Source organism: Nyctibius grandis, chromosome 3, assembly GCF_013368605.1.
Source record: "Nyctibius grandis isolate bNycGra1 chromosome 3, bNycGra1.pri, whole genome shotgun sequence".
Taxonomy (NCBI): Eukaryota; Metazoa; Chordata; class Aves; order Nyctibiiformes; family Nyctibiidae; genus Nyctibius; species Nyctibius grandis.
In genome coordinates, this window is record NC_090660.1 from 88,970,287 (window position 1) to 88,997,456 (window position 27,170).

Here is a 27,170-nt window from a genome sequence, read left to right on the forward strand (position 1 = left end):
ATAGTGAAATACTGCATTGGTTTTGATCTCTCTGATATTCTGCAGAATGATAGTGTATGAGAATGATTTTTTTTTATTGTCCTCATTTTAAGTGATGGCAGAGCAATGAATAGAACAATAATTTATTCAGTATTCACACACTGTATGTATACTTTCATTATACATTTATAGAAGACCTATTGTTTTGTGTTTTCTGCTGGAGGCTAGTCTTGTAAAAGAATAGTCTAGAATAGACTCAGTCAGTGCATGTGTTGTCCATTTGCCTGTCAGCAATAGTTTTGACAGAAAAAAACAGGGAGTTTGAGTGACTGCTGGTCTGTCTTAAGGTATGGTAATGAGGCTAATTAGGAGAGATGAGAGCTGAACTGGATATGTGAAGGCAATTATCCATGAAACTTTTGTCATGCTTTATCTTTATCAGATCTCTTTTTCTCCATTTTTGGCATTTCCCTGTGACACGTGGAATGGAAATATTTGAATTGATACATAATTTTGAAAAGCGAAGTAACGAAGGAAGGCAGAGGGAAATTTATATGAGAACATCTCATTATTAAACTGTACAACTTAACAAGGATATTGTAGTTCAGCAAGAAAAAACCTTGCCTATGTTATTCTTGTCACTTACATTTACATGAATTAAAATGAATTACTTTTTGTAATAATGAACTTACTAGACACCTACATCTCCCCTGTTAAGTGTACATTGTTTTGTTTGTTCCTTTTATGTTGAGTAGCTGTAGCAGGCATGTTATTAAATACACTTGAAAGAAAAGCATGCAAAAAGCATGAAAAGAGAGTGAAAAGGCATTTAATTGTAAATTAACAAAAAAGCTGAAATTTTGTCATTTTTATTTTCTATTATTATTTCATTTCTATAGTGCGATTTAATTTCAGACGACTTCTTACACCAATCCAGTACAAACTGATTAGAAAAGAAGCACTGAACAGAGCAAATGAAAACCAGGTGTCACAAGTCTTGACGAATCAATGCACATAATCCACAAGGAAAGAAAGTGACAAATGAAACTTGCACATTAATGAGACCATAACCAGGCTCAATTACTAGGCCATTTTGAAGAGCCATGGTATCTTCACACATCTTTTTATGTTAGAGGGAAAAAATGGCATCCTCTGAGCTGTCTGCGCACTCCTGCTTATTGCACTAAGTCAAAAGACAGGATACCTCTAATCCACTTTTAAAGAGAATATAATGTTAAAGAAAAAACTATCTATATAAGACGTGCTCAATGACTTTTTAAAAGAAAAAATCTACTTCATAATTTAGGTCGTTTTAGTGAACCTGTACATTTCATATTAGCCTACCAAATGTGCTTATGAAGTCAGATTACATCCCGCAAGTCAAATTTATCTTAGTAGCATGCAATCCTCTTTTCTGAACTTGCTAGAAATATGTCAAGGAGTATAGTGAATAGATGTGTAATAATGATCAACACTTATTGCCCAGATGTTTTCCCATTAAGAACTAGTTCTCTTTGTCAGGTTTTGTTTTGCAGTATGTATGTTCAGAGCTTTGAATTTACTGCTAGCAACAACATTACGCATGTCCAGAATGCCAGTACAAAATACCTGAGGTCTACAATAATAATCCTAAATCTTGCATGAAGGACTGAATTATATTTTGTGTCTTTAATCTCATTTGCTTTTAGTGATGATATGGAAAGTTGCTCGATCCCAGACACTCATTGCCCACTTGCTGCTGTAAGATCTTCTTCTTCGGTAAAGCACAGCTGACTTGCTGCTAGCAGTACCCTCTTCCTCTTACCCCTCCATCCTTCTCACACACATGTACACACATGAAAACACTCTCTTCTTTCTACACTACAAAGATGGGGAAAGTAGTTTATTGCAGGTTATAGTCAACAGCCATTAGCTTCTCAAATAGCTTCTACCAATCTTCAGTAAAAAGGCTACTCTTGCCTCCATGAGAGAGTTTAGAGAACTCTTTCCATGGGCTTTTGCACATTGGAGAAGATGAAAACTCTTAGCCCACAGTCCACAGGAATAATAATAATAAAAAAAAAAACAAAACAAAACTGGCTTGGCAGTTTTCTGCAGAATGAGAATAGGGGAATGACCACAGAAATGCCACTTTTAGTCATGAGCAAAAGCAGTGCCAGGGACACAGGACCTCTTTCTGTGAGTTATGCCCTTTCTCACTATAAACTTCACGTTCGGTATTCACAATTATAAAGATCTGGAATGTAGCTTTGTGCAAGAGAGGCAACTGAAAACAATCTTTAGATCATTTATATGTTACCTATCAGCTTGACTAAACAGAAACTCCTCATGCATTCCTACTCCCTTCAGCTCCTCTTCTTCTCTGTTTACAGTCTGCTATATTATGCATGACTGCTCATTTGTATACATTTACAAAGAGAACAAATGTGCCAGTCTCCAAGTGTCACTGGGAAGAGGACTCAAAATCTTCTGATCCAATACCACAACTAGATAACCCAAAGAAATAATTTATCTAGTTGCAGAAGCTAACCTTTTTTTTTAGTGTGTCTGGATGTCTTTGCCGTAGTTTCCTAGCCAGTTGACAATGGTAGTATATAAACACTTAAAACATTTTATTATAGTAGCACACTGTTGCGACAGGTTACCTATGGTACTCGTAACAAATAGGTTACTAATGAAGTGTCATTTCCTTGCCTTATTTGGTTTTTGTTGCAACCTTAATTATATTTCGATTTTAGAATAAACTGTCAAAGTAGTGTACAGGGATTTAGCCACATGACTTGCATTAACATTAATCAAAATCACGTGTCTGAATTCCCAGCACACTACAAATGTACCTTGGGATTGTTAATGGGGATCGTGTGTGGGGGGTGGGCATGCAAAGAAGGCTTCACCGACGGCTTCTTTTTGTTCTGAGTCTCATTCATGCTCTTCATACCTGAAATAAAAGATGGCAATGAATAATGAAGCCCTTTGTTCACAGGCTGTGTCAGTGAGGACAGTGACACTTCATGTTTCCTCACTTTAATCAGCATGAACCCAGCTGATACACTGAGATGGTAACTGCAGCCCGGGGGGAGCAGTCACGTCTTTGGTGTAACCACGAGATTTTGAACCTGAGGATGAAAGGCTCTTACAGATAAAGTAAAGCTTTGTCTCCATCATCATCCTCTGTGCCAACCAAGCCTTTGTGAAAACAGTGACTTTTTATCAGCAATTTGCATGTTGTTAGAGTTTTGCATTCTTTTGTATTTTCCTGTTTCTGGTTGCAAGCAAAGTGTCAAATATTACTGTGACGGAGGGAAACTGTTTCAGCAGTTTGCAATCCCAGTGGAGCCAGTGCCCAGAGTTTAGTGAGACAGCCTGCTCAGAGGTCCTCCTGACTAATTAAGTAGGCTCCGGGGGTTAGACTCATTTTGGTATGATTGGCCATGGATTGAAAAGTATTGGTGTTTTCTTTTCATGAGTGTGTTGACCCATTGGTGGCTGGTGGTCACCTATTCAAAGACATGACTGTATCATGGGTTTAATACCAAAATATCTCACAGAACCAACATAAAATAATCTCTTCAGGCCCTCTTTAATACAAAATGAAATTTCCTCATTAAAAATAAATTTTAAAAAAGCTGCGTGTACTGCTCCATTACCAAACTCAAGAGAGTTTCTGCCTGGGAATCGGAGCCAGTGAAGCTCAACTGTTTGTAAGTCGACCATGGTTATGAGTTGTGTTTTTGCAGCTATGTCTTCTGCTGGCTTCTTTGGAGCATCTTTAAAGAAAAAAAATCTTAAAAGATGACATTCTATGTCTAAGCTAATCCATGCTTTTGCATCAGAAGAACCTCCAGAAAAAAAAAAACCTGAAGTTTCCTTGAATTTCCTGTCTTGGAATGATGGGTGCTGACTGATTGAAAAACAGGAAAAAGAAGTTTCATTTACTAGATTTCAAAGCAGTTACCTCATAAAATAAATAATAACTTTCCATAATGCTTTCCCATTAATCCATATATGTAATGCAAATAAATGAATAAGAAGTTTCATATCCTCCAAAGTTTACAGTGATTCCACCACATCAAGGCAAACAGTTTCTATCCATAGTGATGACTCATTTATTTGGTGTAGCACCCCAAGACTCATTTAAGAAAAATACAGTTATGTCCTTTTGGCTGACTGAGGCTCTAACATTTAATAAAACCAGAACCTCGGGCATTTTCTTAATTTTTGTCTTAGGTCCAATCTTGCAAAAGATTGGATGGGCTTAACTTTACACAGGTGAGTAGGCTTATGAAAATAAATTAGATCTCTCCCATGCTTAAAATTCAGTACATTTTTTTTTCATATGAGCAAGGCTTTTCTGTGCTGCTATAAAATTCATTTTTATTTCTACTTTATCACATTCAGATGCTTTCTGTGCTATGTTTTCTGTTTTAAACTAGCACTTTTGGAAATATAGTGTTCCCACTTGCGGCATTGTCGAGAAAAAGAGAAAATATGTATTTGCAACTTGTATGGCTCCAATGAAAGTGCTAATAAAGATTGCCTTAATCTTATTATAATCTTAGAATCCAACCAAAAAAAAACGTTAAAATTGCTAATGAACCAGGCAAGAGGTATTGTGTAATGAAACAGTTAAAGTAGCACTTGTTTCCTGGCAATGATAGAAAGGATTTTTTCATTTTTTTAAAATTGTTTCAAAACCATCTTTCAATGTACAGTCCTTTTCAGTTTGCATCTGTCTGCATCCTGAGCGATCCTTTCACCCCCTTTTCAAAGCCATATGAAGCTTGCAATGCAGGATAATTAAAACAAATCTTGAGTAAACTGTTTTGTGGAGATAGAAGTTTGATGGTTGAATATATTAAAAATTGTAGCCAGATGTTGTGCAGAAGCCATAGTAGTTTAAAGATCATGAGCTTTTTCTTTTTTTTTTGTTTGAAGAAAAAATATTCTAATTGAAGTTGTCAGCAGGAGTGAGACTAATATGCCTGTATTTGATTAAATAATAGTTTATTTAACATTCAGTGTGGCCCAAAATTGGCTGAGACTAAAATACAGAAACTTCTTACTTTGAATTTTTCTATTTGAATAGAGTGAAAAGTAAACCTAGTTAATGTTAACATTTTTGCTTGATACTCCCAACTATTCTATTATTTGTCCACTTCTGTATCTTATTGGAATGCTGTGCTATCCATTGAACATGCATTTTCTTCCTATTTTCTTATTAACTGGTTGGTTGATGGAAGAAATGGAAAAAGAAAGATGGGCAATAAAGTCTGGAATGCACTGGTTGTTCAGAAATATTACTGAAATCTGGTAGAACTTAAGAGCATAACGCAGGCATCATCCAACATCCCTTCTTGCTAGTCCGTGCAAAGCACAGAAACTCCGGCAGACACATTAAGGGATATTCGTGCTGAAAAGGCTTGTGTGTTTTAAAATACCAGAGTATTGAAGTATGTGCAGTAGATTTCCTGGCAGTTATTTACTCTATATGGGATAGTGGTATTTAATGGATAAACTCAAGAAGTAGTGGCTAAGATTCTTTCACTAGATGATTGCAAATTTTTTCTATTGCTTCACTAATGAACATAGTGATGTCTTCTGAAGTCAGATGCTGAGATTCTGTCTCTCTTTTTTTGTACTACCTTACTGCTTTAATAACCCTGTAATCTTATGTGATGCTGTGCGTAAACAAGGGTATCCCCATCTTGCTTTCGATGAGTAACCGTTGTTAAAACCATAGGAATTCCATTCTTGTTCTTCTCTCTGTAGCTGTTTGGCCTTTTGCGTAAGAAAGGACTTTGTGTGTGACTCATGATCCACAGGCTGCACTGGGTTTAAAAATGAACCATAAAGGTGTGAGTTGCTTGGCTTATCGGTGGCATGTGTGTATGTGCAAATACTTCCTGCAGGAACACTTCAAAATCAGGACTGAGATTAAGCATTTTTAAGGCAGATTTTTCTTTAAAATAGCTTGTTCCACTTGTCAAGTGATGTTGCCTATGGTAGGGTTTCCCAATGTTTTCCTTCGCCCCCTGCCATGGGAGCAGCACCCTTTAGGTGCCCTCGCAGTACCCTCTAGTGACCGCAGGTGACTGTTGCAGCCCAGCCTGGCTGCGCTCACCACTGCCCAGATGCTTCATGTGCCTTCGCCTCTGTACCTGGGACTGCACCCAGTGTCTGAGCAACGCTGATCTTTCATTGCTCCTACAACCTGCCAGTAAATAGCCAACAAGGCCAAATTTGTAGGGAGATTGCAACATTCTGTAGGAAAATTGTATTCCATTACGAGGCCATTAATCACTGAAATGTAGTACAGATCACAGCACTGGCTGTGCATGCAATATGTGCTACGGTGCTAGGGCTATCGTTCCTGAAGTGCAAAATTATATAGACCATCTTGAAGATAAGTCTACCGTGTCTGCCTTGGTTGTGCCACGCGTATGCCAGGGCTCCAAAGGTAGATGTCGAGTCCATAATAAAATCAGCCAAGAATTACCCTTGCCATAGCAAAAGCCAAGCTCAGTGCAGTAATTTTATCTTTTTTTTTGCTCCTATGTCTAAAACAGATGGGCATCAAATCAGCGCTAGCTCTGTAGGTTTTCTACCATCTTCTGCTCTCCTTGTGCTTGATGCAATAGGTGGAGTTATCCTGGGTACGAAATAGGAAAGGATTTGTTCTTTGATTTGGCAAAGAAAGAGTTAGTTGCAAAACACCGATTTGTTGAATGTCGTAGCTAAGATGCTTAGCTTTTCACTGCTCTACAGGAACTTCTGGAAGTTGTTCCCTCATTAACTCAGACTGCTATTAATAAAGGAAACAGGGCCTGGTATTTATATTTTTGGAATTATTTCTGGGAGGTGTAACTCATAGGTAATTGCAACCTGACTTTGGAAAGATCTTTCCTTATAAGAATCCATACATGTCACATCCACTTACATATATGGGCAGTTTTCAGAAGAGCAATACTCCCTCTGTATCATACCCAGATTTAAAGCCTGCTTTAGAGGGTCCAGGATGCTGGTCATAGACAAGTAGCATTGGCAGCCATCCCAAAATCTCCTCAAAGGATCCAGAGGTTGTTACCGCATGAATCATGCAGTGTTCCCCACACCTTCCTCATCTTCCTGCTGATTTTACTATCAGGGTTTCACAGCCATGAAGTTTCCACAGCCATGTCCATTTCCATACGAGTAGTCACTAAGGTGTGAAATCCTAGCCCATGACACAGTACCAAAAAATGTTTCCTATAAAATATATGTAGGAAATAAAGGACCTTCTCTTCTCAGCTCCTGAAAGAGGGCTTTTCGCAAAGATGCCGATGAAATGGAAGATTATTTTTTTTTCTGCTAGAGAAAAGGCTTGTTATTATAAATGTGCTTCTTTCTGGTCTACGTCTTTTTCTTTCTCACTCCTAAAGATTCTGAATATAGCCTGTGAGCTAGTAGCAGCTATGATTTTGTACAGCATGTCTAAATTTAAAGGTTTCTTTTTACTTCAGAGTTGTGTACATGGGCCTTCTGGAGGCTTATTTCAAAATCAGTAGATTGTGATACTAGCAGAGGGAAGGTAAAAGGGAAATATTTCCTGACATTTTTTGACTAAATAGCGAAGTCTGATGTATTGATAGGTAGAATAGAACCAAATAGTTCCTCTTTGAGCCCATGCCCTAGGCCTGCACAAATGCATAAACACTCTCAAGCAACCCAATGGTCTTTACCTCTCCAGTTATGACATGGATGCAGCCACAGCTGCCTACGAGCGAGGCTGTGGAGCTGTTTCACTGACACCGCTTTGCAAAGGAAGCGGAGGGCTTGTTTTACAAGGCATTCCTGTGCAGTCAGCTTCATTTAAGAAGCCTCCAAAAGACGTGAAAAATAAATTAACTGTGGGCTTGCAGGAGTGTTTTCGCCGTGCATCTCCTTCCAGCCTGGTGCTTGAATTCTTCAATGCTGTTTTCCAGTCCTTCGCAGCGCTCTGAACTAAAGCCCGAGTATGTGACAGGGTGAGTACATTTCTTCCTCGCCATGCGGAACTCATGATGGAAAACCCTGCTAAGTTATGTGCTTCTCTCGTACTGCTCTTGTCAGGCTCATGCCATTTAAGAGAATGACTGCCCCCAGCAGTAAGCTCACCCTGCCACTTGCATTAGAAACAATTCCTTCGGTGAAATGCTACCTGTAGGAGTGATTATGACAATGCAGATTTTGAAGCTGGTGTCTTAAGCAATTTAAGAACCACTTTCTTAAAGGTAAGAGAAAAATTAGACTAGGGACGCTGAAAGCACTGCTGTGCAGTTACAGTATTCTCTCTATGCAGATATGAATGAATATAGAAAGTACAGAGGGCATACCAGTTTATAGGGCTGCAAAGGCAGAAAAGCCACAAAACCTGCATCAATGTTATTAAAATAAATATTGTTTATTATTTGGGGTTTTTTTTAAAATTATTTCCCTACTGGGTGATTCTCCTAAAAAAAAAAAAAATAAAAAAGAGGTTAAGGCAGTTTAGTTAGTGAGGTTAAGCTTGATTAATAAGGGATTCAGAGTATTCCTTTGTGCACACCAGTTACCATGACTTTCCTTTTTCTTATGCTTTTACGTGCTCCTGCTATCTCTAGTATTGTATCAGGAAACACTTGTTTTCCTTTTCTTCTATTGTCTTTTTTTCTTTTCAATCTTGTGTTATATCAGATTTTAAGGTCTTTAGTCATTATGCTGTGGCTCTGTCTTGAATTCCATGAAATGTTTCCTATCAAACTAGGAGACCATATGCCCATGTTGGCCTAAAATTCTCGGTGCATCATGTACCAGAAATAGAAGCTGGTAAAGATTCTTCAGAGATTGTGTTCACTTGTTCCAAAGACCTGGTTTGTTTATGGAAGGGATGCTTGCAGTACATAAACACTATTTAAGGAGAAATGTCTCCAAAATGTAGAACAGTTGTTCTCCTTCTCATCTTACTGGTATTTTTAAGGAAGGCTATACAGCACCCTATATTGAGTCTCATTTACAAGTAGGCATTGGGATCTTCATAGGAAAGAGCAAGCAGAGAATAATTTTTCTAAAACCTACATTAGGTACTTCACTCAGTTCCTCATAAACATTCTGAAATTATTTATGGTGGAATTTAAAAGTAGGTTTCTCCATTTTTAGTAGCTGTACAGTTTTACAGATTGCAATCTGTAACATTCAGTCTGGATGTTGGTCTATTTTAATTAATACTTTTATAGCCATGAAATTTAAAGTTTGGTTTTTTTTTTTTGAGGCAAATGAATAGGAATTAAGACTAAAATTGATAGAAATTAATAGAAAAAAAAGTGACAAGCAGACTACAGGCTCTCGCTGAAGAAAGCTTCACAGAATTGTTGAGGCTGGAAGGCAGTTCTGGAGGTCATCTAGTTCAACCTTGCTGCTCAGAGCAAGGTCAGCCAGAGCAGGGTGCTCAGGTCTGTGTCCCGTCAGGTTTTGAATATCTCTGAGGACAGAGACTTCACAGCCTCTCTGAGCAACCTGTTCCTGTGTTCAATCACCCTCACAGTAAAAAAAGCTTTTCCCTTATGTTCATGTGGAATTTCTTGTATTTCAGTTTGTGCCTTTGCCTCTTGTCCTCTCACTGGGCACCACTGAGAAAAGCCTGGCTCTGTTTTCTTTACTTCCCCCATCAGGTATATATTGATGAGATCGCCCTGAGCCTTCTCTTCTCCAGGCTGCAGCCCCAGCTCTCTCGGCCTCTCCCTGTATGACAGACGCCTGAGTCTCTTAATCGTCTTTGTGGCCCTTCACTGGACTCTCTCCAGTATATCCGTGTTTTGCTCGCACTAGGGAGCCCAGCACTGGACACAGAACTGCAGGTGTGGCCTCCCTAGGGTTGACCTGCTGGCAATGCTCTGCCTAATGCAGCCCAGGAGGCTGTTGGCACTTTTAGATGGGTTAGCTTTAAAAAATACAAATATAGGAGCGGGGTGTCTTTTTTTTTTCCCCTTTCTTTTTCAGGAGATGCCTCCCTAGATGGCTGTAGGGGTTGATCACAGCTCTAGTCCATTCTTACTTCCTAAAGCTATCAAAAAGGAAGCCATCAAATATTTTTGCTGAAAGTGGGATCACAGGACAGGATAAGATGGTTATGTTAGAACCAACCACTTAGACGCAGACTCTGCCTTATTGTCTTGTTATCTGGTAGTGTTTGGAATGGATGGGATTAGATGAAAATGTCCATTATAAAAAGGCCACTACTTTTCAATATTTACCACACCGTGGTATCTGGGATACCACAGTTTCTCCCTAAGCTCACAATAGGAAATAACTATGGTAATTGTGTGGTATGGGTTGGCAAATGTTGATTTTTCTGAATGGAAGCCATTCTAGCAACAGCACGTAACAAGATCTGCAGTGAGAGTGCAGTCCTAAGCGCATAGAAAATAATAGGTGAATATAGTCCGCTTTGGATCCCACCCTAGTAACAGCTTTCTCAAGGGGACTGTGTGAGACTCAAATTATAGTTACTTCAGTTTCTGAACAAGTATATAAGCTATAGAAGCCCATATGAAACATTTTCTTGTTATATTTTTTCTTTAATTAAAATTTATGCTCCTAAGGGGAATTTTTTAAAGTACAAGTAACAGGTAAATATTACTTCACTGATTCTCACTGAGAAGTAGACACCTAATTGAAATTTCCTCTCTGAGTCCTGAAGACTTCTGTGAAAACTTTAGATCCTCATTTTGTAACTTTGAGTTAGAATTTATTCTTCCAGTGTAGTTTCCAGATTTGGGGTGCAAATTTGGGAGGATGTAGGTGATCAAAAGGCAGTGGGACTGAGGCTTCTAAGACACTTAATGGCTTTTGAAATTTTTACCCCTGAGGAGCCTTTTCCCTGCTGATTTTGGCAGCCTTCAGCCAAAATCTACAAATGAGAGTTCCTCCTCTCAGCTGCTGGCTTTCTGAGACATTTTCTATATAAATAGAGATCACATGGACTTTAATAAGGTCAGGGAATGTTTTTTAAATGTCTGTGATTTTTTTTTCCTCAAAACTTAATTTTGCCCATCTGATTTCTGTGGAAGTGGGAACAGATGCCAGAAGCTGAGAACTCCAGCAGCTTTGTGCTCACGCTTACAGCAGAGCACTTGTGGGATTGGGACCCTCAATTACTATCACATGTAGAGTTACATATTGGCTCTTAGCTGAGATCTGCAAATGCACTCTGGTTCTTCTACCATGTCAAAGTTAGGGGTGTTTAAGGAAATATGGATGTATCTGTGCTCCGTTTTTATCTGTTCATTTGATGAGTGAGATTACTTCATGAAAGAAGGGATATGTGGGGTGCCTTCTTGAACATAAATCCTCTGGTATTGATGACTAAACTTAAGCACCTAATTCCATGTTTAGGCACCTTCATAACTGGCTCTTTATCTCATGTTTAGGCACCTTCATAACTGGCTCTTTATCTCGGGAAGTGAGTCTGTTTATAGCAAAGTCAAACTATTGATTTAGATTCCCTGTTTGAGACAGCAGGGCTTGGATTTTTTTGCCGTATGCCAAGAAATGAAAGAGTCGGAAGCATTTCCAGTTTTCTCGATGTCTCTTTCAGTGTGCTTAGTCCTGAGGGTACTGCTTTTATCCAGTTACTGATCAGAAGAAGAGTTGTCTAATTTAGTACATTTTATACTGTTTATGTTGTGTTTCTAATTTGAAAAAAATGCAAGAGACTCATAATGACTTAGATTTGTTCTCTAACAACAGCTGAGCTCGTTTGGAAGCACACAGCGTTCAGAAAGGAGCAGCGATCTGTGTGTACGAGCGTTGAGTTTTCAGGCAGCCATTCAGCATTGGAGCTGCTGCGTGAATCTGTTTCTGCGAAGCGCTAGTGGAGAAAGGTTTATATTATTTAGGGGCAAGGATTGCACTTCCCAATACAGGCTCCCTCTGTCCTGCTTAGGCACACTACCAAGCATCTACCTAATCATTTTTTATAAGGAATAGCATTGTTCCTAAATTGGACTTCTTTTATTAATATTACTTTTGATTGCTTTGCATAAGTACTTTTTAAAAATTGCCTGAGTGGTCAAGCTGTTTTAGAAAAGTGGGAAGAAGTTTAGCCAGAAACTTAGCAATTTTTACAGCAGTTACTAAAAAGGACTGATAAAACCTGTTGTGATACAAACATAATTCTGGTGAAGATGCTGGCAGATGCTGCTGGCAGCTTTTTACTGTGTTAGGTGATAAACTGCAAGAAGAAAACAGGACACCAATTTAGGCGGTTTGTAGTTTAAATACTCACGGGCACACCTCAGCAGAGATAATGTGTTACCTTGAGCCAATGTACAGGAGGAAGGGAGAAAAATGGTGCTACACTGGGGGAAAACAAAGACAATCAGGGCTTTCTTCTTGAGCAGCTGCAGCCAGTTCCACTAGTGGAAGTGCAAGAGCAGAAACTGGCAGCACAAGGTATGCGTTCGTTTTTACAGATGGCAATGCAGACAAGTAGGTAATTGAGAAGGAAGTCGTGTACGTGAGCTGTTTGACGGGGGACAGCCCATTACAGTACTTTCCTGTGTAATTGACTTGGTGAGTTATTGGAGACAGAATTTCTATTCCTCTTGAATAGGTTTCAGTTGCTGCAAAATGACTTCATTATTGTGCGGGAAATGCAGGTTTCCAGGTTGCCTTTTTTTTTTTTTTTTTTTTTTTTGCTATTGGTGTTAATAAAACTTTTAAAATTAATTTTCGGGTTGCCTTCGTGGAGATCTGTGTTGTACTGCTGGTAGTCGGTGGCAAAATACACCAGAAGCAAGATCGTATCATCGTGTGGTAGCTGCTGTTTGAGGCACTGGAAGAGATTTAAGGATGATCAGCTAGTGCGAGTAGAAGAATAAGACCTTAAAAATACATCATATCTAGTAAAAGATGGTTGAAGGAAACTGCTTTCTGAAAAATCATACTTTGTGCAGAATGATTAAGTAAATATTTAACTCTTTGCAAACCAGACTAACATGTAGTTCCACAAGAAAATATTTCTCAATGTTCATTACAAATGCCTCATACTATAAATACGTATGTGTGTATTTATGTAGTGTGTGTATGTGTATTTGGCCCAACAGAAGATCACAGATCTTTTTAACACACACTGTTTAAAAATCAACCACCACTAACTGTGGCAAGGAAGTCTAACCTGCGGAAAAAGTTTTATTGCTTCATATTTGTGCCACTGCAGATCTTGAGGGGGAAACTGTGAAATTACCTTCCTTCCCTGTTTGGATTAACAAGGAGATACACTGTGAACTACATAGTTTTCATCACTAAATGCTCAAATGAATGAAAATTAATAATTCATTGTAAAATGTATTGTGATTCTTTATGTGATTCCATAGTTGCATGTGGTTCTTAACAGATGATTAAAGCGATGGTAAATTCCTACCTGTGGAGCTCAGGCTCTGCCTGAAGGTGGGTGTTGGAAGCCGGTTCCCTTCCAGCACAGTGGCAAAGGCTGGGTCAGCTGTAGCTTGGGGGGGGAAATAAAGGTGACAAGGTGACGCTGGTGAAGAGATTCAACAGTAAGTGATTAAGTGGGTTCTTTGTGTAGCTATGTTTTTCTTAATTTAATCATTTATTTTGATCAGCCATTGTTTTACTTTGGTAGCGATCATGACATCCTAAATTAATATCTTACTAAATTAAATTGTTCTTGCTTAGTATGACACACAGAGATTGTAGTTCGCCGCCTGTTTTTTTGGGGGGTGGGGTTGTTTTTGAGTAGTGAGTTCTGTTGTCTCTAAGGTAGCTTTACAAAATGCAGGGAAATGCTACAAATGCTGGGACAAAATCTACTCATCTGCGGTTTTGCTGCTGATAAAAAATAATTGCAGTTTACATGCACATTAAAATATTTACTCTCCCTAAGTGATTGGGGGTAGGATTCTGAAAGACTGTGCTAGTAGTAATGTTTAATTTACTGTCTAGTTCTTTTTCCCTCTCTAAAACCCCCAATTCCTCTCATTAAAAGTTTGTCATACAGCATATATCATAAAAAGATGCTGTCACAATAGAGCATTGAAATTTCCACTAAACTTTTTATATGAATTAGGTGTGTAATTTTAACTTTCCTCTTGGCATTTTTACTTTCTTCCTACCTTGCTTTTCCTAACTTCTTTCTTATGCGTCTTTCAAATATAGCTCTTTAATGTAATTGTTCTTGAAAATGTCTTAGATGAAGAGTTTGGATTTGGCACATTAAATTGACTTCAAGAGGCATCTGTTAACTCATAGTTAAAGTTGAAAACAACTTCTACTTTAACACTCTGCTTTATGTGTTTCACTTTTTCTGACAACTTATGCTTTGGGGCTGAAAATTTTCTGTGCCTGGTCTATTCCTGAAAGCTGTCCAAGTTATAAATGGAAGAAAACCCAATGACTTTCTTTTTAATTTAGACATAGTTACAGCAAAAGCAACTAAAATTTTAAAATGTGAAACTTTACAGGGACATAGTTGTGGCTGTTTTCATAGTTGAGAGAGAAAGCAGTTTTGATTAAACACATTCAGAAAGGGCTGAGTGCTTCTGCAGCCAAAAGAAATGAGGGCTGAAAGATTCTTTTCCCATCCTAAACAGCAGAAAGTAGTGCTTACTCCAACATCCAAATGCTGCCTTGCTGCCCAGATTTTAAACTTCAATTAATCTGAGCCTCACCCAAACTCAGAGAACTAAATACCTCCTCATATAAGGAGGACAATACCTGGAAAGACCTAGCAGGTGTGAAACAAGAAACTCCTAAATACGGCAGTGCAAATGCAACATACACAGATGTAACCATGAGTTCATTACACTATTTTTCTGAACGGTGTGGTAGCAGCCCGACAATTACAGGTATGAGACCAGCTGCTTACAATTGATCCTCTCCACAGCAGGTCACCAGGTTTCCCGGCACCTCCGTGTTGGACCTCCCGTGTTGCCAGAGAGCATCCGAGCAGGTTTTGCCTTTTTTTTTGAGTGAGGCATGTATGGTTGTAGTCCCCGACTTTGTCATTGGAAATAGGTCAGGCATATGCTTATTTCTGGGTAACATTTATGACTTTGCTGCACCTTGTGTTCTGGAGCTGCGATTACAATTTTCTCCATTTCTGGCATGGTAGGAAAGTCAGAAATGGTAAAAAAATACACTCAGGCTTCATCGTATTGTTTTTTTGTGATGGGGAAGTGAAAGTAATAATCAAAAAGACAAGTTTTGTTGTGTTGCAACCAAGAGGGTGATGTAAGAAAAATGTTTGGCTGATGCTTGTGGAGCCTATTTGAGTTTCTAAAAGCATCTTCTGGCAGAAATTTTGAAAACAGGATGTATTTGGCACTAGCAGAGTGTCAGGCACCATTGCTTAGTCTAGCTAGCTAAAAAGCCACAGTTCCTGAGCAGGGGTTTTGGCTATGCTTTTACAGTATACATTTCGCTACATAAAGTTCCATTGAAATAATAACTGAAAGTTCAGTACTTTTAAAAGTAATTTTTGTATAACTGTGTAGTGTAATGATGCTTCTACATGGCTACAAAAATTTAAATTGTGTAAACTGTAAAGTCATCTTTTTTAAATCTAAAGCAGTTTTTATGAAAAACAAGGGCCTGATCCTGTCCAGATGCCTGAGTGAATTACTTGTTATGGTATTATCTACTGTTTCATTGCTTAGCAGAAAGCACGACTAATAATTTCCTTGTTTCAATGAAATATTGGAAACTAGTGAAAGTCATTTAAGGAGTTAAAAAAACCTAGGCATTCAGGCTTGACGATGTGTATACCAAGTTTCAGACTTGTTCAATTTGAAACGGTCAAGATATGAAACCATAAAAAATGTGAGTAAATACTCTGCATATCAAGGGTTGTTATGCAATTACATGCTTTCAGCATGGTTCTTACTGAGGGAGAACAGTAGACAGATCTGCAATACACGTTCAGTGAATAATTACAAACTTTCATAGCTTAGCTACATAAAAATAATAATCCACTTGTTGCTTTGCTACTACTAAAATACTAAAATGTGTGCATACTTTTTTTTCCCCATAGCAAAGCCACTATGACTGTAGGTTTGTTAGAATGTTATCTGAAAAAATTGAAATCCCCTCTGCCCCCACACCGCCCCAGTTTTGGCCAATCTCCAAATTATAAACAGCTGAACTGATTTTAAATAAAGTTTTCAGTACCAAAAAAAGAAAAGGGAAAAAGAAAAAGCTACATCTGGGCTGACAAAAACATGCGCCAAGTTTCAGCCCAATGTGATCTGAGACAGCCGTGATATTAAACGCCCAGACCTAGGAACTGGAATGGAAAGAGACAAGCTCTTCACTGCACTGGCCCCTTCAGGATTTCGGATTGTAATGTAGTGGTTACAAGGCTCCAGATTATTAAAGCTTGACTTAGTAGATACGTATTTTAGTTATTTAGACCCTTTTGGCTTATTCTTCCAAGGCTGTGCCGGAAATTTTCATGGATAACACCAGTTTCTGCTAGTGGCATTGATTGCAGACTGAAACCTTTTTGTCCGTGGCTCAAACCTTCTCATGACTAGTTGTGTTGACTTACCTTTTCTGGGCTGATCTTAAGAGATTGTTTTACTACTGTAATTATGTGTTCACATTTGAAAAAGAGCAAAAGGTTCCATAACTTATTTCTTGAAAATGTTGGCTAGGGTGGTGCTTAGCAGAGCACTTGAGCACACGACTGGGTTTTATGGAGCTGTGGGCCATAGCTGTTGTGCAGACCTTGCTGGACTGGAGCTCAAGTGCCTGTTCCTTTGCGAGACTACCTGGAAAAACAGCAATATTGGACATTATTATTGATTAGTACAAGCGTTGAGTATGCAAAGCCAAATAGACTCACGCAGAAGAAGTATCATCACTAACAGTGGAAGTATCATCATTAATTAAAATTTAGCACAAAAAAAATTTAGATAATTTCTGTTGGCTGATAACTTTTATAAAACTTGGTATATGGGAAGTAAAGGCATAGGTTTTTGGGTTTTTTAAATTTTTTTTAAGAAACTGTATTGGTTTAAGAGAAGAGGACTACAGGCATTGTAGGCTTTTAAAAACAGCCTCCATTTTTTCTTGCAGACATCATCAAAATTTCTCAGGTGCATTTTAACAAGCAGGTCTGTTCTGCGGTTGGTGGGATCTCGGAGTCAAGAATATTTAGTCCTATTCTGGCACAGTCCTGTTTCACCTCAGGAAATTCATTCTAAACCTGTGTCCCCCCACTGTAAAAAGCGGTTTCATAAACAAAAAGCTCAACAAAGTAACAGCATTTAAGTTTTTCCAGAGGTGGTTTAATTCTTAATTCATTAGTATATGTAATCTGTGTTGGAACACTTAGGTAGGGGAATAATCATTGTTGATTATCTTGTAAGGTCCAACAGCATGTAAAACGAATTTACACACTTTTCATTACATTTAGAGAAGGATGTTTAGCTGGACTACTTTGAAATTTTAAACAAATAGCTTATAAGTACTAAATAAGCACAGGTATAGGTTTTTGGTACATACAGCTACTACTAGGTATTTTGTAGCTTGTTGTCAGCTATGGTCATTGTATTATTTCATTGCAACTAATGTCCAGCTTGAATCAGATCTTTCTTTTTAAAAGAGAGAAAAATTTAGTTAGTTTTGTCAATGTTTTAAAGGTACACTATTTCCATAGCATTCAATGAAGATTTCGGTGTTCTTACACCTTGTGTCACCATTCAGATGTGTACAAATGCAGCGTATAAACTAGACTGCCCTCTGTGTTTTAAAAGTCTTCCATGACTTTGTAGAGGGTATTTCCCAAACTCAAGGAACACGAACAGAAATGAAAGGGTGGAAAGACTGACTCAGATTAAGCCTCCACTTGGTTAATATGCCACACCAAGAATCCATAGGCCAGCAGACAAAAGGTAGGAATGGAAAGGAACAGTTCTGCAGCTGTATCTGAATCCTGGCCATATACAGTCTTGGGAACTTCTCACCCTGCAAGTGGACCAAATTTAGTGAAGTTTTGTTGTACTCTTAAGGAAAATATTTCAGCAGCCAGGTGAAGTTGTGCAAGGATATGTAGCCATAACAAGAAATGGGAACTTCAATTCACTTGTAGGCGAGTGCGCCTTCACAGTGAGCTGCATCTCATATACACAACTAGTTAGATGTTTGCTGAAGGACATCAACTATCATTTAGTTCTCCCTCTAGTCCAGTTGAGAAAAACATAATATATTATGGCTTCTGATTTAAGAGACAAAGTAGGGGATGATGTAAGGGGGTGAGAGAGGGATTATCTTGATGACAATCTCGATTTTATTATATCACCTTAAAGTAGCACGACCTACTGTACTAATGAAATTGTGTTCTTGGTTTAAAAGGGCAATTGTTAGCTTGACTTTGTGCTCACTAAAAATATTTCCCCAATCTTGTTAAATTATTGCCCTCATTTCAAATTTTTATGGCTGTGCATCTTACCAGCCCTCATTTCTTTACGTTTCATTCATTTTCCTTGTATTGATGATTAATGGAGGATGTCGAACGTTAGAGTGAGCAGGCATCAGCAAATGCAAGATCATAATTAGTTTAGCTGACGAGGGCCTCTGATAGCACTTGCATCTGGATGGAAAAATTACCCTATAGGGAACTGGCTGCTCACCAGGTCTTTTTAGTGATACATTGTGAAACACCCGATGAATCAAATGCCCTTTCAATGCCAAGAAAGTGTTCCAGTCTTGAAGCCAAAATTATGTCTGCAGAAAGCTTTCCATTTGAAATGTATCAGAGTACAATTATAACCATTGTATTTTTTTGGCATGAACACTAGTCTTCTACAGTATGGACTAAAGTTAAATAAATTACTTAAATTTTATGAAACCCTGAAATTTTGACTTATAGTGTTAGTAGGTTTTAATTTATAATAAAATTAGTTCTCATCCAGGCTGTTTTTCCCTGTACTCACCCATTGTTATCTTAAATGCTGAAGGTTTGTTATTGATTTTTTGCCTTTGCAAAAAAGGGAACAGAGTTGAAATTCAGATTTTCTTTCCAGCAAAAGAATTCCATTTCCTTCTTATTAGTATTTGTGTCCACAAACACAGCCTGACTTTTCTTTAAATGAGAAGTTTAATGAAATCATTACTCCGTAGAAAGAATTCAATGAGCAAGACTCATAAATGTGTCTACTTTTAAATATTCCTGGATCATTATGAAAGTCGATGAATGCACAGCTCAGTCTGGTTAAAAATCAATTTGTATTTAGGAAAGTTGCACTGTGCCTTTCTTTGCCTGACTAAAATAAACCAAATAAATATATCAATCGATGAGACCGTGTTTTCTGGGGTTTCGGATGAAGTTCAAAAGAGGTCTCGTTAAGAACAGTGTACTTTTGTTTGTTTGGCAGAGGTTACTCCTCATTCTTAGCGGGCTGTGGGAAATATATGGTAGCTTATACTGATTTCAGAACTAAGTGGGAGCGACTGGATCTGAATATCATGTAGTCAATTAATAAAGTATAATCTCTGTTAAAGGAGTTAATATGAAGCAGATACAAACTGTAATTAATTGAAGTGGTGGTGTTTCAGAATTCTTGTTACCGATCGCACTTTAAAATCGAGCAAACTAAAGAGAAATACTCTGTTGTGAAATGCAATGAACAAACCAGGAGAAGTTTACAGAATGTTGTCTGTCAGCTTCCAGAGGGGTTTTTCAGAATTTGCTGTTTAGAAACCATCATTAAATGCACAAAACCTGAAGTTCAAAAAGTTAAAGCTGTTATTCTGAAAAGGCTTTGGTGTTTCACACACCTCATCCATCACTCTAGGGTTAATTATAATGAAAATCAGTGGTGCCTATTAAGCACAATTGAACCTGACCTCATTATGGGCAGTGTGGTTTTATACTGTCATTGTTGCCAGTCTAGAGACAAAACTCCTGTGTTGATTTGTCCTAACTCCGCAGCTCATGTGACTCACCTCTGACCTGTTTTTTTTCTGTGTTTTTTTTTTTTTTTCTTTTTCTTCCCTATTTCAGAGACGTAGAGGCTCGGGTGTTTTTTGTGCCAATTGCCTGACCACAAAGACCTCTCTCTGGCGAAAGAATGCAAATGGTGGATATGTATGCAATGCGTGTGGCCTCTACCAGAAGCTTCACTCGGTAGGAAGAACTTACTGGTTTGTTCAGAAAAAAAAGGGGTTATACAGCTAAGCTGGGCAGCTGTGGTCTTGTCTGGTTGTGTGATTAGTACCACTCCCTGGCCTGCAGTTAATTTCCTAACAAGGTTTTGCTGTATGGTCACTTTGGGATCAGATGTGATTCATTATGAAACAGGCTGGGATGCTGTGGGTAGACGTGTTTGAGATCACCAGTGATGCATTTAATTATTTTGATACAAAATAAGGGGAAAATTATTTCTTTTCTGGGAATTCGATTTAAAGGCATACAATATGTTGTGATGAAAGCTCTCTAAATTCAAGAGCCCTCATGTTCGTAATAATAGTTAAAAAAAATATTCTTAAAGTTAGACATCGTATCTATATCAAAAATATCCCTCCCTGTGGTTTTTGTTTCTTTCGCTTCTCTTCCCTACTTTATTCTTGACAGTAAATTTCCTCGCGATATGAGGTGGTGGGTTTTGTTGTTCTTTTTTCTACAGTTCTTATAGTCTGCAGGAGGATTCTAAAATAACTCCACAAGGAAGCTACTCACTTGATGGCACCCATCACTTGGTGAGGGGAAGTTTCACCATCCCTCAGGATCAGGCAGGGAATAAGTAATAATCATGGACTGTCTATGTTGCTTTTCATCTTATGGACACTTGGCTTGATCCTGAAAGATGTTGAATACTCTGGTCCAGGTCCAGGAAAGCCATGCTTAAGTGTTTCCTTGGATCAGTGCCAAAATGCTCAGAATCTTTTAGGTTAAGACCCACTAGTTAAATATTACCCCTTCTATCTTTAACAGAAGCATATGGGAGAGTCAGGTGACCAAGATTTGACTCTAATTAATTAATTTTTACAACATGCCCATAAAGTTACAAAGTGTTACTATTTTTCAGAAATAGAAACTGAGGCAGCCTTTGGGAGTTTGCCAAGGCAAAATAACAATTTAGGCTTAGAGCCCAAATCAGAAATCTATGTTGTGACTGAGAGTGCGTATTTTTAAAAACTTTTTTCAGAAATTCCATTTAAAAAAAAAAAGCTACTTAGGAAACTGTACTTCAAATGCATTAAGACTCCCAAGTGCCTATGCCTATTTCTCTTTAAATTTAAGGCATAAACTTCTCAATCAGTTAGTAGTTTCTGTGAATTTTACCCTGTTTGCTCAAGATCCTGTCCAGCCAGCCTGCTTAATAAAAAAGAAAAAGATTCCAATTTTCAAAAGCAGCAAGGTCATCACCAGTCTGAAAGGTTAGCTCTGTTTACCATGTACTGTCATTTTGAAGTCAATAACCGTTTTTAAGGTCCAGAACAACCCAGACAGTCAGATAACATCTGAGCGGGAGAAGATGGACTAATACACAATCTCTGGCCAGCATCTTGGCCGAGTTTTGCTGAAAGTATCATCTTCCTGGAGATCTCTCAAAGTTTTAAATATAATGTCTAATTTAAGGAAACTTTTGAGTCCAGTTATTTGTAGAACTTCCATTCACAGCCCCCATTTTCCCTTTTTTAAATATGCTTTTCTGAACTATAGTGTTGGACCTTACCGTGATTATTAGCATAACTTATTGAATAGATAAAAGCTACAAGAATCAGTTTTGAATTCAAACACATAGTTCAGATAATTCTTATGAACCAGTAGGAACCAACTAGTGTGCTTCCAACAATAATAATTAACAATACAATGTCAAACTTTATTTTATGTATATAGAAAATGAGAAGCTGACACTATCTTTTAGCTCCACTGTTCAAGCATGACAATAAGCTGTCATTCAGTGGACGTTTGACATTAATATCTTCAATTGAACTTTGACCAAATGAATGCAAAGAATTTAATTAAGCCTTCACTCTGCTGTGGTATGATAGCAACTCCATTGTAAGTTGGAGTCTGAAATAATCAAACAGATCTCTCCTTTGGGACACCTTTTGAGACAGTCCCAAGCAAAGGGATGCTCTTTAGATTGGCACCAGAAAGATGAAAGTTTATCTGTGTGCCTGTGTAGCCTGCTATCTCTTCATGAAAAATTACACTAAGTATTTGTCATGTATGTTTTTGAATTAAGGAGTCTAGGATGATGATGTTATTAGGTAAAGGTCTGAAACTATAAAAATTCAAGGGAGTAGAGCTGTTCCCATCTGTGGGCCACCCAGTTAAACTAAATCATGCTACACAGCTCAGTAAAATTCACCTATAGTAGGTTTGCACATTTCATAGCTCCCTTTTGATTGGATTATCACTGTCTAGAACTACTGTCCTCATTACCTCAAGAATGTGTATAATACACTTATCTCTAAGGTCCCTTTTTTTTACTTGCATTTAATAAGAAGAAAAATCTGTGGTCTGTCAGATACTACTAGTGGTAGTGACTGACAAATGTTGACATGGTAGTGATTTCTGCTATAAGTCATATTGCCATTTCTATGATACCCTTGAATAATTTTTCAACATATTTTAAAAAATGTTCAATCTATCTAGGGGTCATTTACATGTAACTTGCCAGGTTTTTCACATTTCTCTTCTCTAACGCAGACAGCTCTGTTAATAAATGTGTAATAGTATTCCAACGATCAATTACTAGAATAGTTTTAGTGAAAAAAATACTTACAGTTCACTGCAAACATATATATAGTATTCACATTTGCTGACAGAGAAAGTATATCCCTTGTCTCCCAGAATCATGAATTTGACCATTTATATTGTAGTGCTGTTCCTCATTTTTTAATAGCTCTAGCTCAGTCATGGAAAACTAGGTTTTGTTCCACAGTGATTCCTTGGCCACATCCTCACACTGCTTCAGTGAGGAGATACAGCATATTATTCTAGGATTAGACATATGTGATCTTCTAGTGGAGAGATCACCTCAATTTCCCATGGTATCTAGGAAGTGTAATCACAATAATTTACTGAACTATTTGTTGAATTTTGTAAATTTTTTAAAGTTACTCATATATTTGGGGTAGGGAGATTACCAATTAATACAGAGATGGAGAAAAAAATCTTTGTGATCACACTCAATATATTATGCATAACATATAAATAATGATCTGACATAGGGCATTTTAAAAGTAAAATTCTGGTAATGTTTCCACTATTTTCTAAATTTAGTGCCTCACTGAAAATCAAGAAGAGAGCTTAAACTTTTCTGTCTGCCTCAGTTGCAACTAAATACAGAGTGTTTCTATCTACACCTTGCTACTATGAGTAAGAAAAATGCAATCTGCTTTACTCCACTGAGTAGTCTGTTTTAAACAGCTAAAGACTAGTCAGATAAGTACAGTCATTTGCATGCTGAAGAATTTTTAAGTTGGACCTACAGCCTTTAACTCCTAATGACACGTAACTTGGGAGATCCTGAGCTAGAAACAAGTGTTTGAGGGCCCTTAATCACAGGTATGAAGATGTTTCTTTTAACTACTTCCAGGATCAGACTTCATACCTGTAGCATGAAGAGTAAGATTAAAAGTATTTCCAAACTATTGAAAGGTTATCTGGAAGCCACATGAAAATGCTCTGTACTGTATAAATAAAAGTTTTAATAAGAGCAACATCAACAAACATTGTAAGATCTCGCAGAATGTCAGTATGACAGTGTTACAATTGTCAGAAAAAGGTGAGGAAATTACACTGAGCTTGTAATAAAGAGTATATGCTTATGCATATTAATTGGCCATTGATTCAGCAAACTAAAAACTTGTATTTGCATAGAATTTACGTAGAAAATATTCTAATTTTATCTAAACATGATTTTGCCTCTGCCTTGATCTGTTTGAGGAGGCTGGTTCAAGGTACTGTTTTTCTGCTAAGTTTAAATTTTACTTATTAAACTAAATCAAAGTGTACATTTCTTCTCATTTAGAGTTTTAATAGAAAGTAAAATCTTAACAAGTAGCTGCACTGCCTAAAATGTAGTTAGAAAGAGCCGACCTCAGGGAAATAAATAGGTGAAGGAGGACAGGAAGATGGCAAGTCAAGAGAGAAACTAGATCCCTACAAATAACAGAGTGAGCGCTCTACCAGCTCTGGGTATTTTTATATTAATTCAAAGTTATGAATATATATAAATTATGTTACATTCAAGGAACAAATTGTTTTGGGTATTGACTGTAGGCCAAAATTTAATCTGCACTTTATAATGTTAAAAAAGAAAATTTCCAAATAAACATATAAGTGGAGTACTGTGTGGGGCACTTTTCTGACCTCCAACCAAAACACGATTATGTGTGCATTTGGATGAGACAAATGGCAACTGCCAACACACCAAACTGAATGACTTTTAGGTAGTTTTTGTTGTTTTAACATCTGCCCAGTAGAGCAACACATACCAACGTTACACCACCATCTTTCATTCACATACCATGGCCTTCCTGCTGAGGGGGCCTTTCAAAGAGGCCTGTCTGCTGTCCTTCCTCGTAGTATTTTTTTTTTTTTCATGAAAAAGGTTTTTCGGTTCTCATCTAAATAGGCCACCTCCCCTGAGCTGATGTGGGAAAGTAGCAAATGGAAACAGAAGTCCTTACTTGGTTCTTGCCTCTGCCTCTTCCTTGATGCTTTTTTCTTTACAGAGCCTTTTTTCCCCACCTTCAGAGGACGCCTTCACTCCCTCATAACTTATTAGCACAACATCAGTAACATTTAGAAAAAAATACAGTAAAGAAAAAGGAGGGTGAGTTGGTACCAAAGTCCCAGGTAGACCTTTTGATGCTTAGGAAAACATTTTTCCTGGGCTTTCCTCTCCATCTTTCTTAGTCCCTTTCCAGCCACCATCATCTGAACCTGCAACCCTTTTGCTAGGTGACAGCAGTGATGGTCAGCAAGCCCATATCTTTGCTTGCATTTTCTATCCGTGTCAAAGCAGGGTAGGTATCAAGGTAAGCGTTACCCAATTCTTGTCATAGTGTGATCTGTGAAAACCTCTGCCCAATACCTGCTCTGGTGACGTAGTGCATAGGGCCATGTATCTCCCACCTCATCCCCAGCTCTCAGTGCCTCTTTCAGTCTATCTCCTCCGAAATTTTTCAGGAGTAAGGGGTAATATATGCTTTGACAGCTTGGATACTTCATGCCTTTTTAAGTAAATAGGTATAGTCTGTTCAAGGCGGTTGACTTAGTTTTAGTAAAACAAACCAATTCATAGTTTACTTCTAACATGAGGAGCAAGGAAACAGCATTTTGGTTGAAACTTGGTCATTCCCATAAAACTGTTATAATCACAGAATCACAGAATAGTTTGGGTTGGAAGGGACTTTCATAATATAGCTCTTCATGAAAGAAAAGATAAATTTGTGTGAGCGTGGTCTTGTAGATTTGTTTAATGTTTCTTTCTTTTTTCCTTTTGTTCATTATGTGTGTGTTCCATGCAGACTCCCAGGCCTTTAAACATCATTAAGCAGAACAATGGTGAGCAGATCATTAGGAGACGAACAAGAAAGCGCCTTAACCCAGAGGCACTTCAGGCTGAGCAGCTAAACAAACAGCAGAGGGGTAGCAGTGAGGAACAAGTCAATGGAAGCCCCTTAGAGAGGAGGTCAGAGGATCATTTACCTGAAGGTCATCAGAGAGAAATTCAGCTTCCTAGCCTCAGTAAATATGAGGCCCCAGGTTCATTGACTAAAAGCCATTCTGCTCAGCAGCCAATATTGGTCAGCCAAACTCTGGATATTCACAAAAGGATGCAACCTTTGCACATTCAGATAAAAAGTCCTCAGGAAAGTACTGGAGACCCAGGGAACAGTTCATCGATATCAGAAGGGAAAGGAAGCTCAGAGAGAGGCAGCCCGATAGAGAAATACATGAGACCTGCGAAACACCCCAACTATTCACCACCTGGAAGCCCTATTGAAAAATACCAGTACCCACTTTTTGGACTTCCATTTGTACACAATGACTTTCAGAGTGAAGCTGACTGGCTGAGATTCTGGAGTAAATATAAGCTGTCTGTTCCTGGGAATCCACACTACTTGAGTCATGTGCCTGGCCTACCAAATCCTTGCCAAAACTATGTGCCTTATCCCACCTTTAATCTGCCTCCTCATTTTTCAGCTGTCGGATCAGACAATGACATTCCTCTAGATTTGGCGATAAAGCATTCCAGACCTGGGCCAACTGCAAATGGTGCCTCCAAGGAAAAGAGTAAGGCACCACCAAATGTAAAAAATGAAGGTCCCTTGAATGTAGTAAAAACAGAGAAAGTTGATAGAAGTACTCAAGATGAACTTTCTACCAAGTGTGTGCACTGTGGCATTGTCTTTCTGGATGAAGTGATGTATGCTTTGCATATGAGTTGCCATGGTGACAGTGGACCTTTCCAGTGCAGCATATGCCAGCATCTTTGCACGGACAAGTATGACTTCACAACTCACATCCAGAGGGGCCTACACAGGAACAATGCACAAGCTGAAAAGAATGGAAAACCTAAAGAGTAAACCTTAGCACTTAGCACAATTAAACGGAAATAGGTTTCCTTGATGGGAATTCAATAGCTTGTAATGTCTTGTGAAGACCTATAAAGCACTTCATATAGAGAGCATGCCTTATCCAATATTAAATCCCTTGTTATTTTCTTTTTTTTTCCTTCTCTTTTTTTTTCTTTTTTTTTTTTTTTTTCCTTTTAAATGAGTGGGTTACCAAGAAAAAAGAACAGTTGGATGGTGGCCAGAAGGGGGAGAAGATAATTACATGGGACACGGCCCACCAAAGCTAGCCAGAATGCAGTGAATCATGGCGAATAACCTTGAGAAAATTTTACCGGACAATTAATACCTTTGATATAGTGTAAGAGACATAACTGGCAAGAGTGCAAAGATGTGTATATGTATATACTGCTGCAGGGGTATAATGAACATATGCACATTGTATATAAGAACTAGACTTGTTAAATATACAGATATTAAAAAGTCATTTTCTTTTCTTTAATTTGGGCTAATTTCTTCCCTGCAACATGCCTTAGGACCACCTTGTCCTCAAAGCTTTGGCAGCAATTTCATCTAGATGTTTCTCAGACTCAGCTGATTTTTAGCTACCATTTTATCACTACATTCTTTCT

General features: G+C 38.1%; 1 protein-coding gene across 2 annotated transcripts in view; it reads left to right on the plus strand.

Annotated features, from left to right (window-relative positions):
• TRPS1 (transcriptional repressor GATA binding 1) overlaps window positions 1-26,740 on the plus strand; it is a 222,797-nt gene extending 196,057 nt beyond the window's left edge. For both annotated transcript variants that reach the window (XM_068396809.1, XM_068396808.1), the window contains exons 5-6: window positions 20,000-20,122; window positions 25,489-26,740. In XM_068396809.1, the coding sequence (XP_068252910.1) occupies window positions 20,000-20,122; window positions 25,489-26,550 (1,185 nt within the window). In that variant the 3' untranslated portion in view covers window positions 26,551-26,740. The remainder of the gene's footprint in view (window positions 1-19,999; window positions 20,123-25,488) is intronic.
• Window positions 26,741-27,170: the final 430 nt, after the last annotated feature.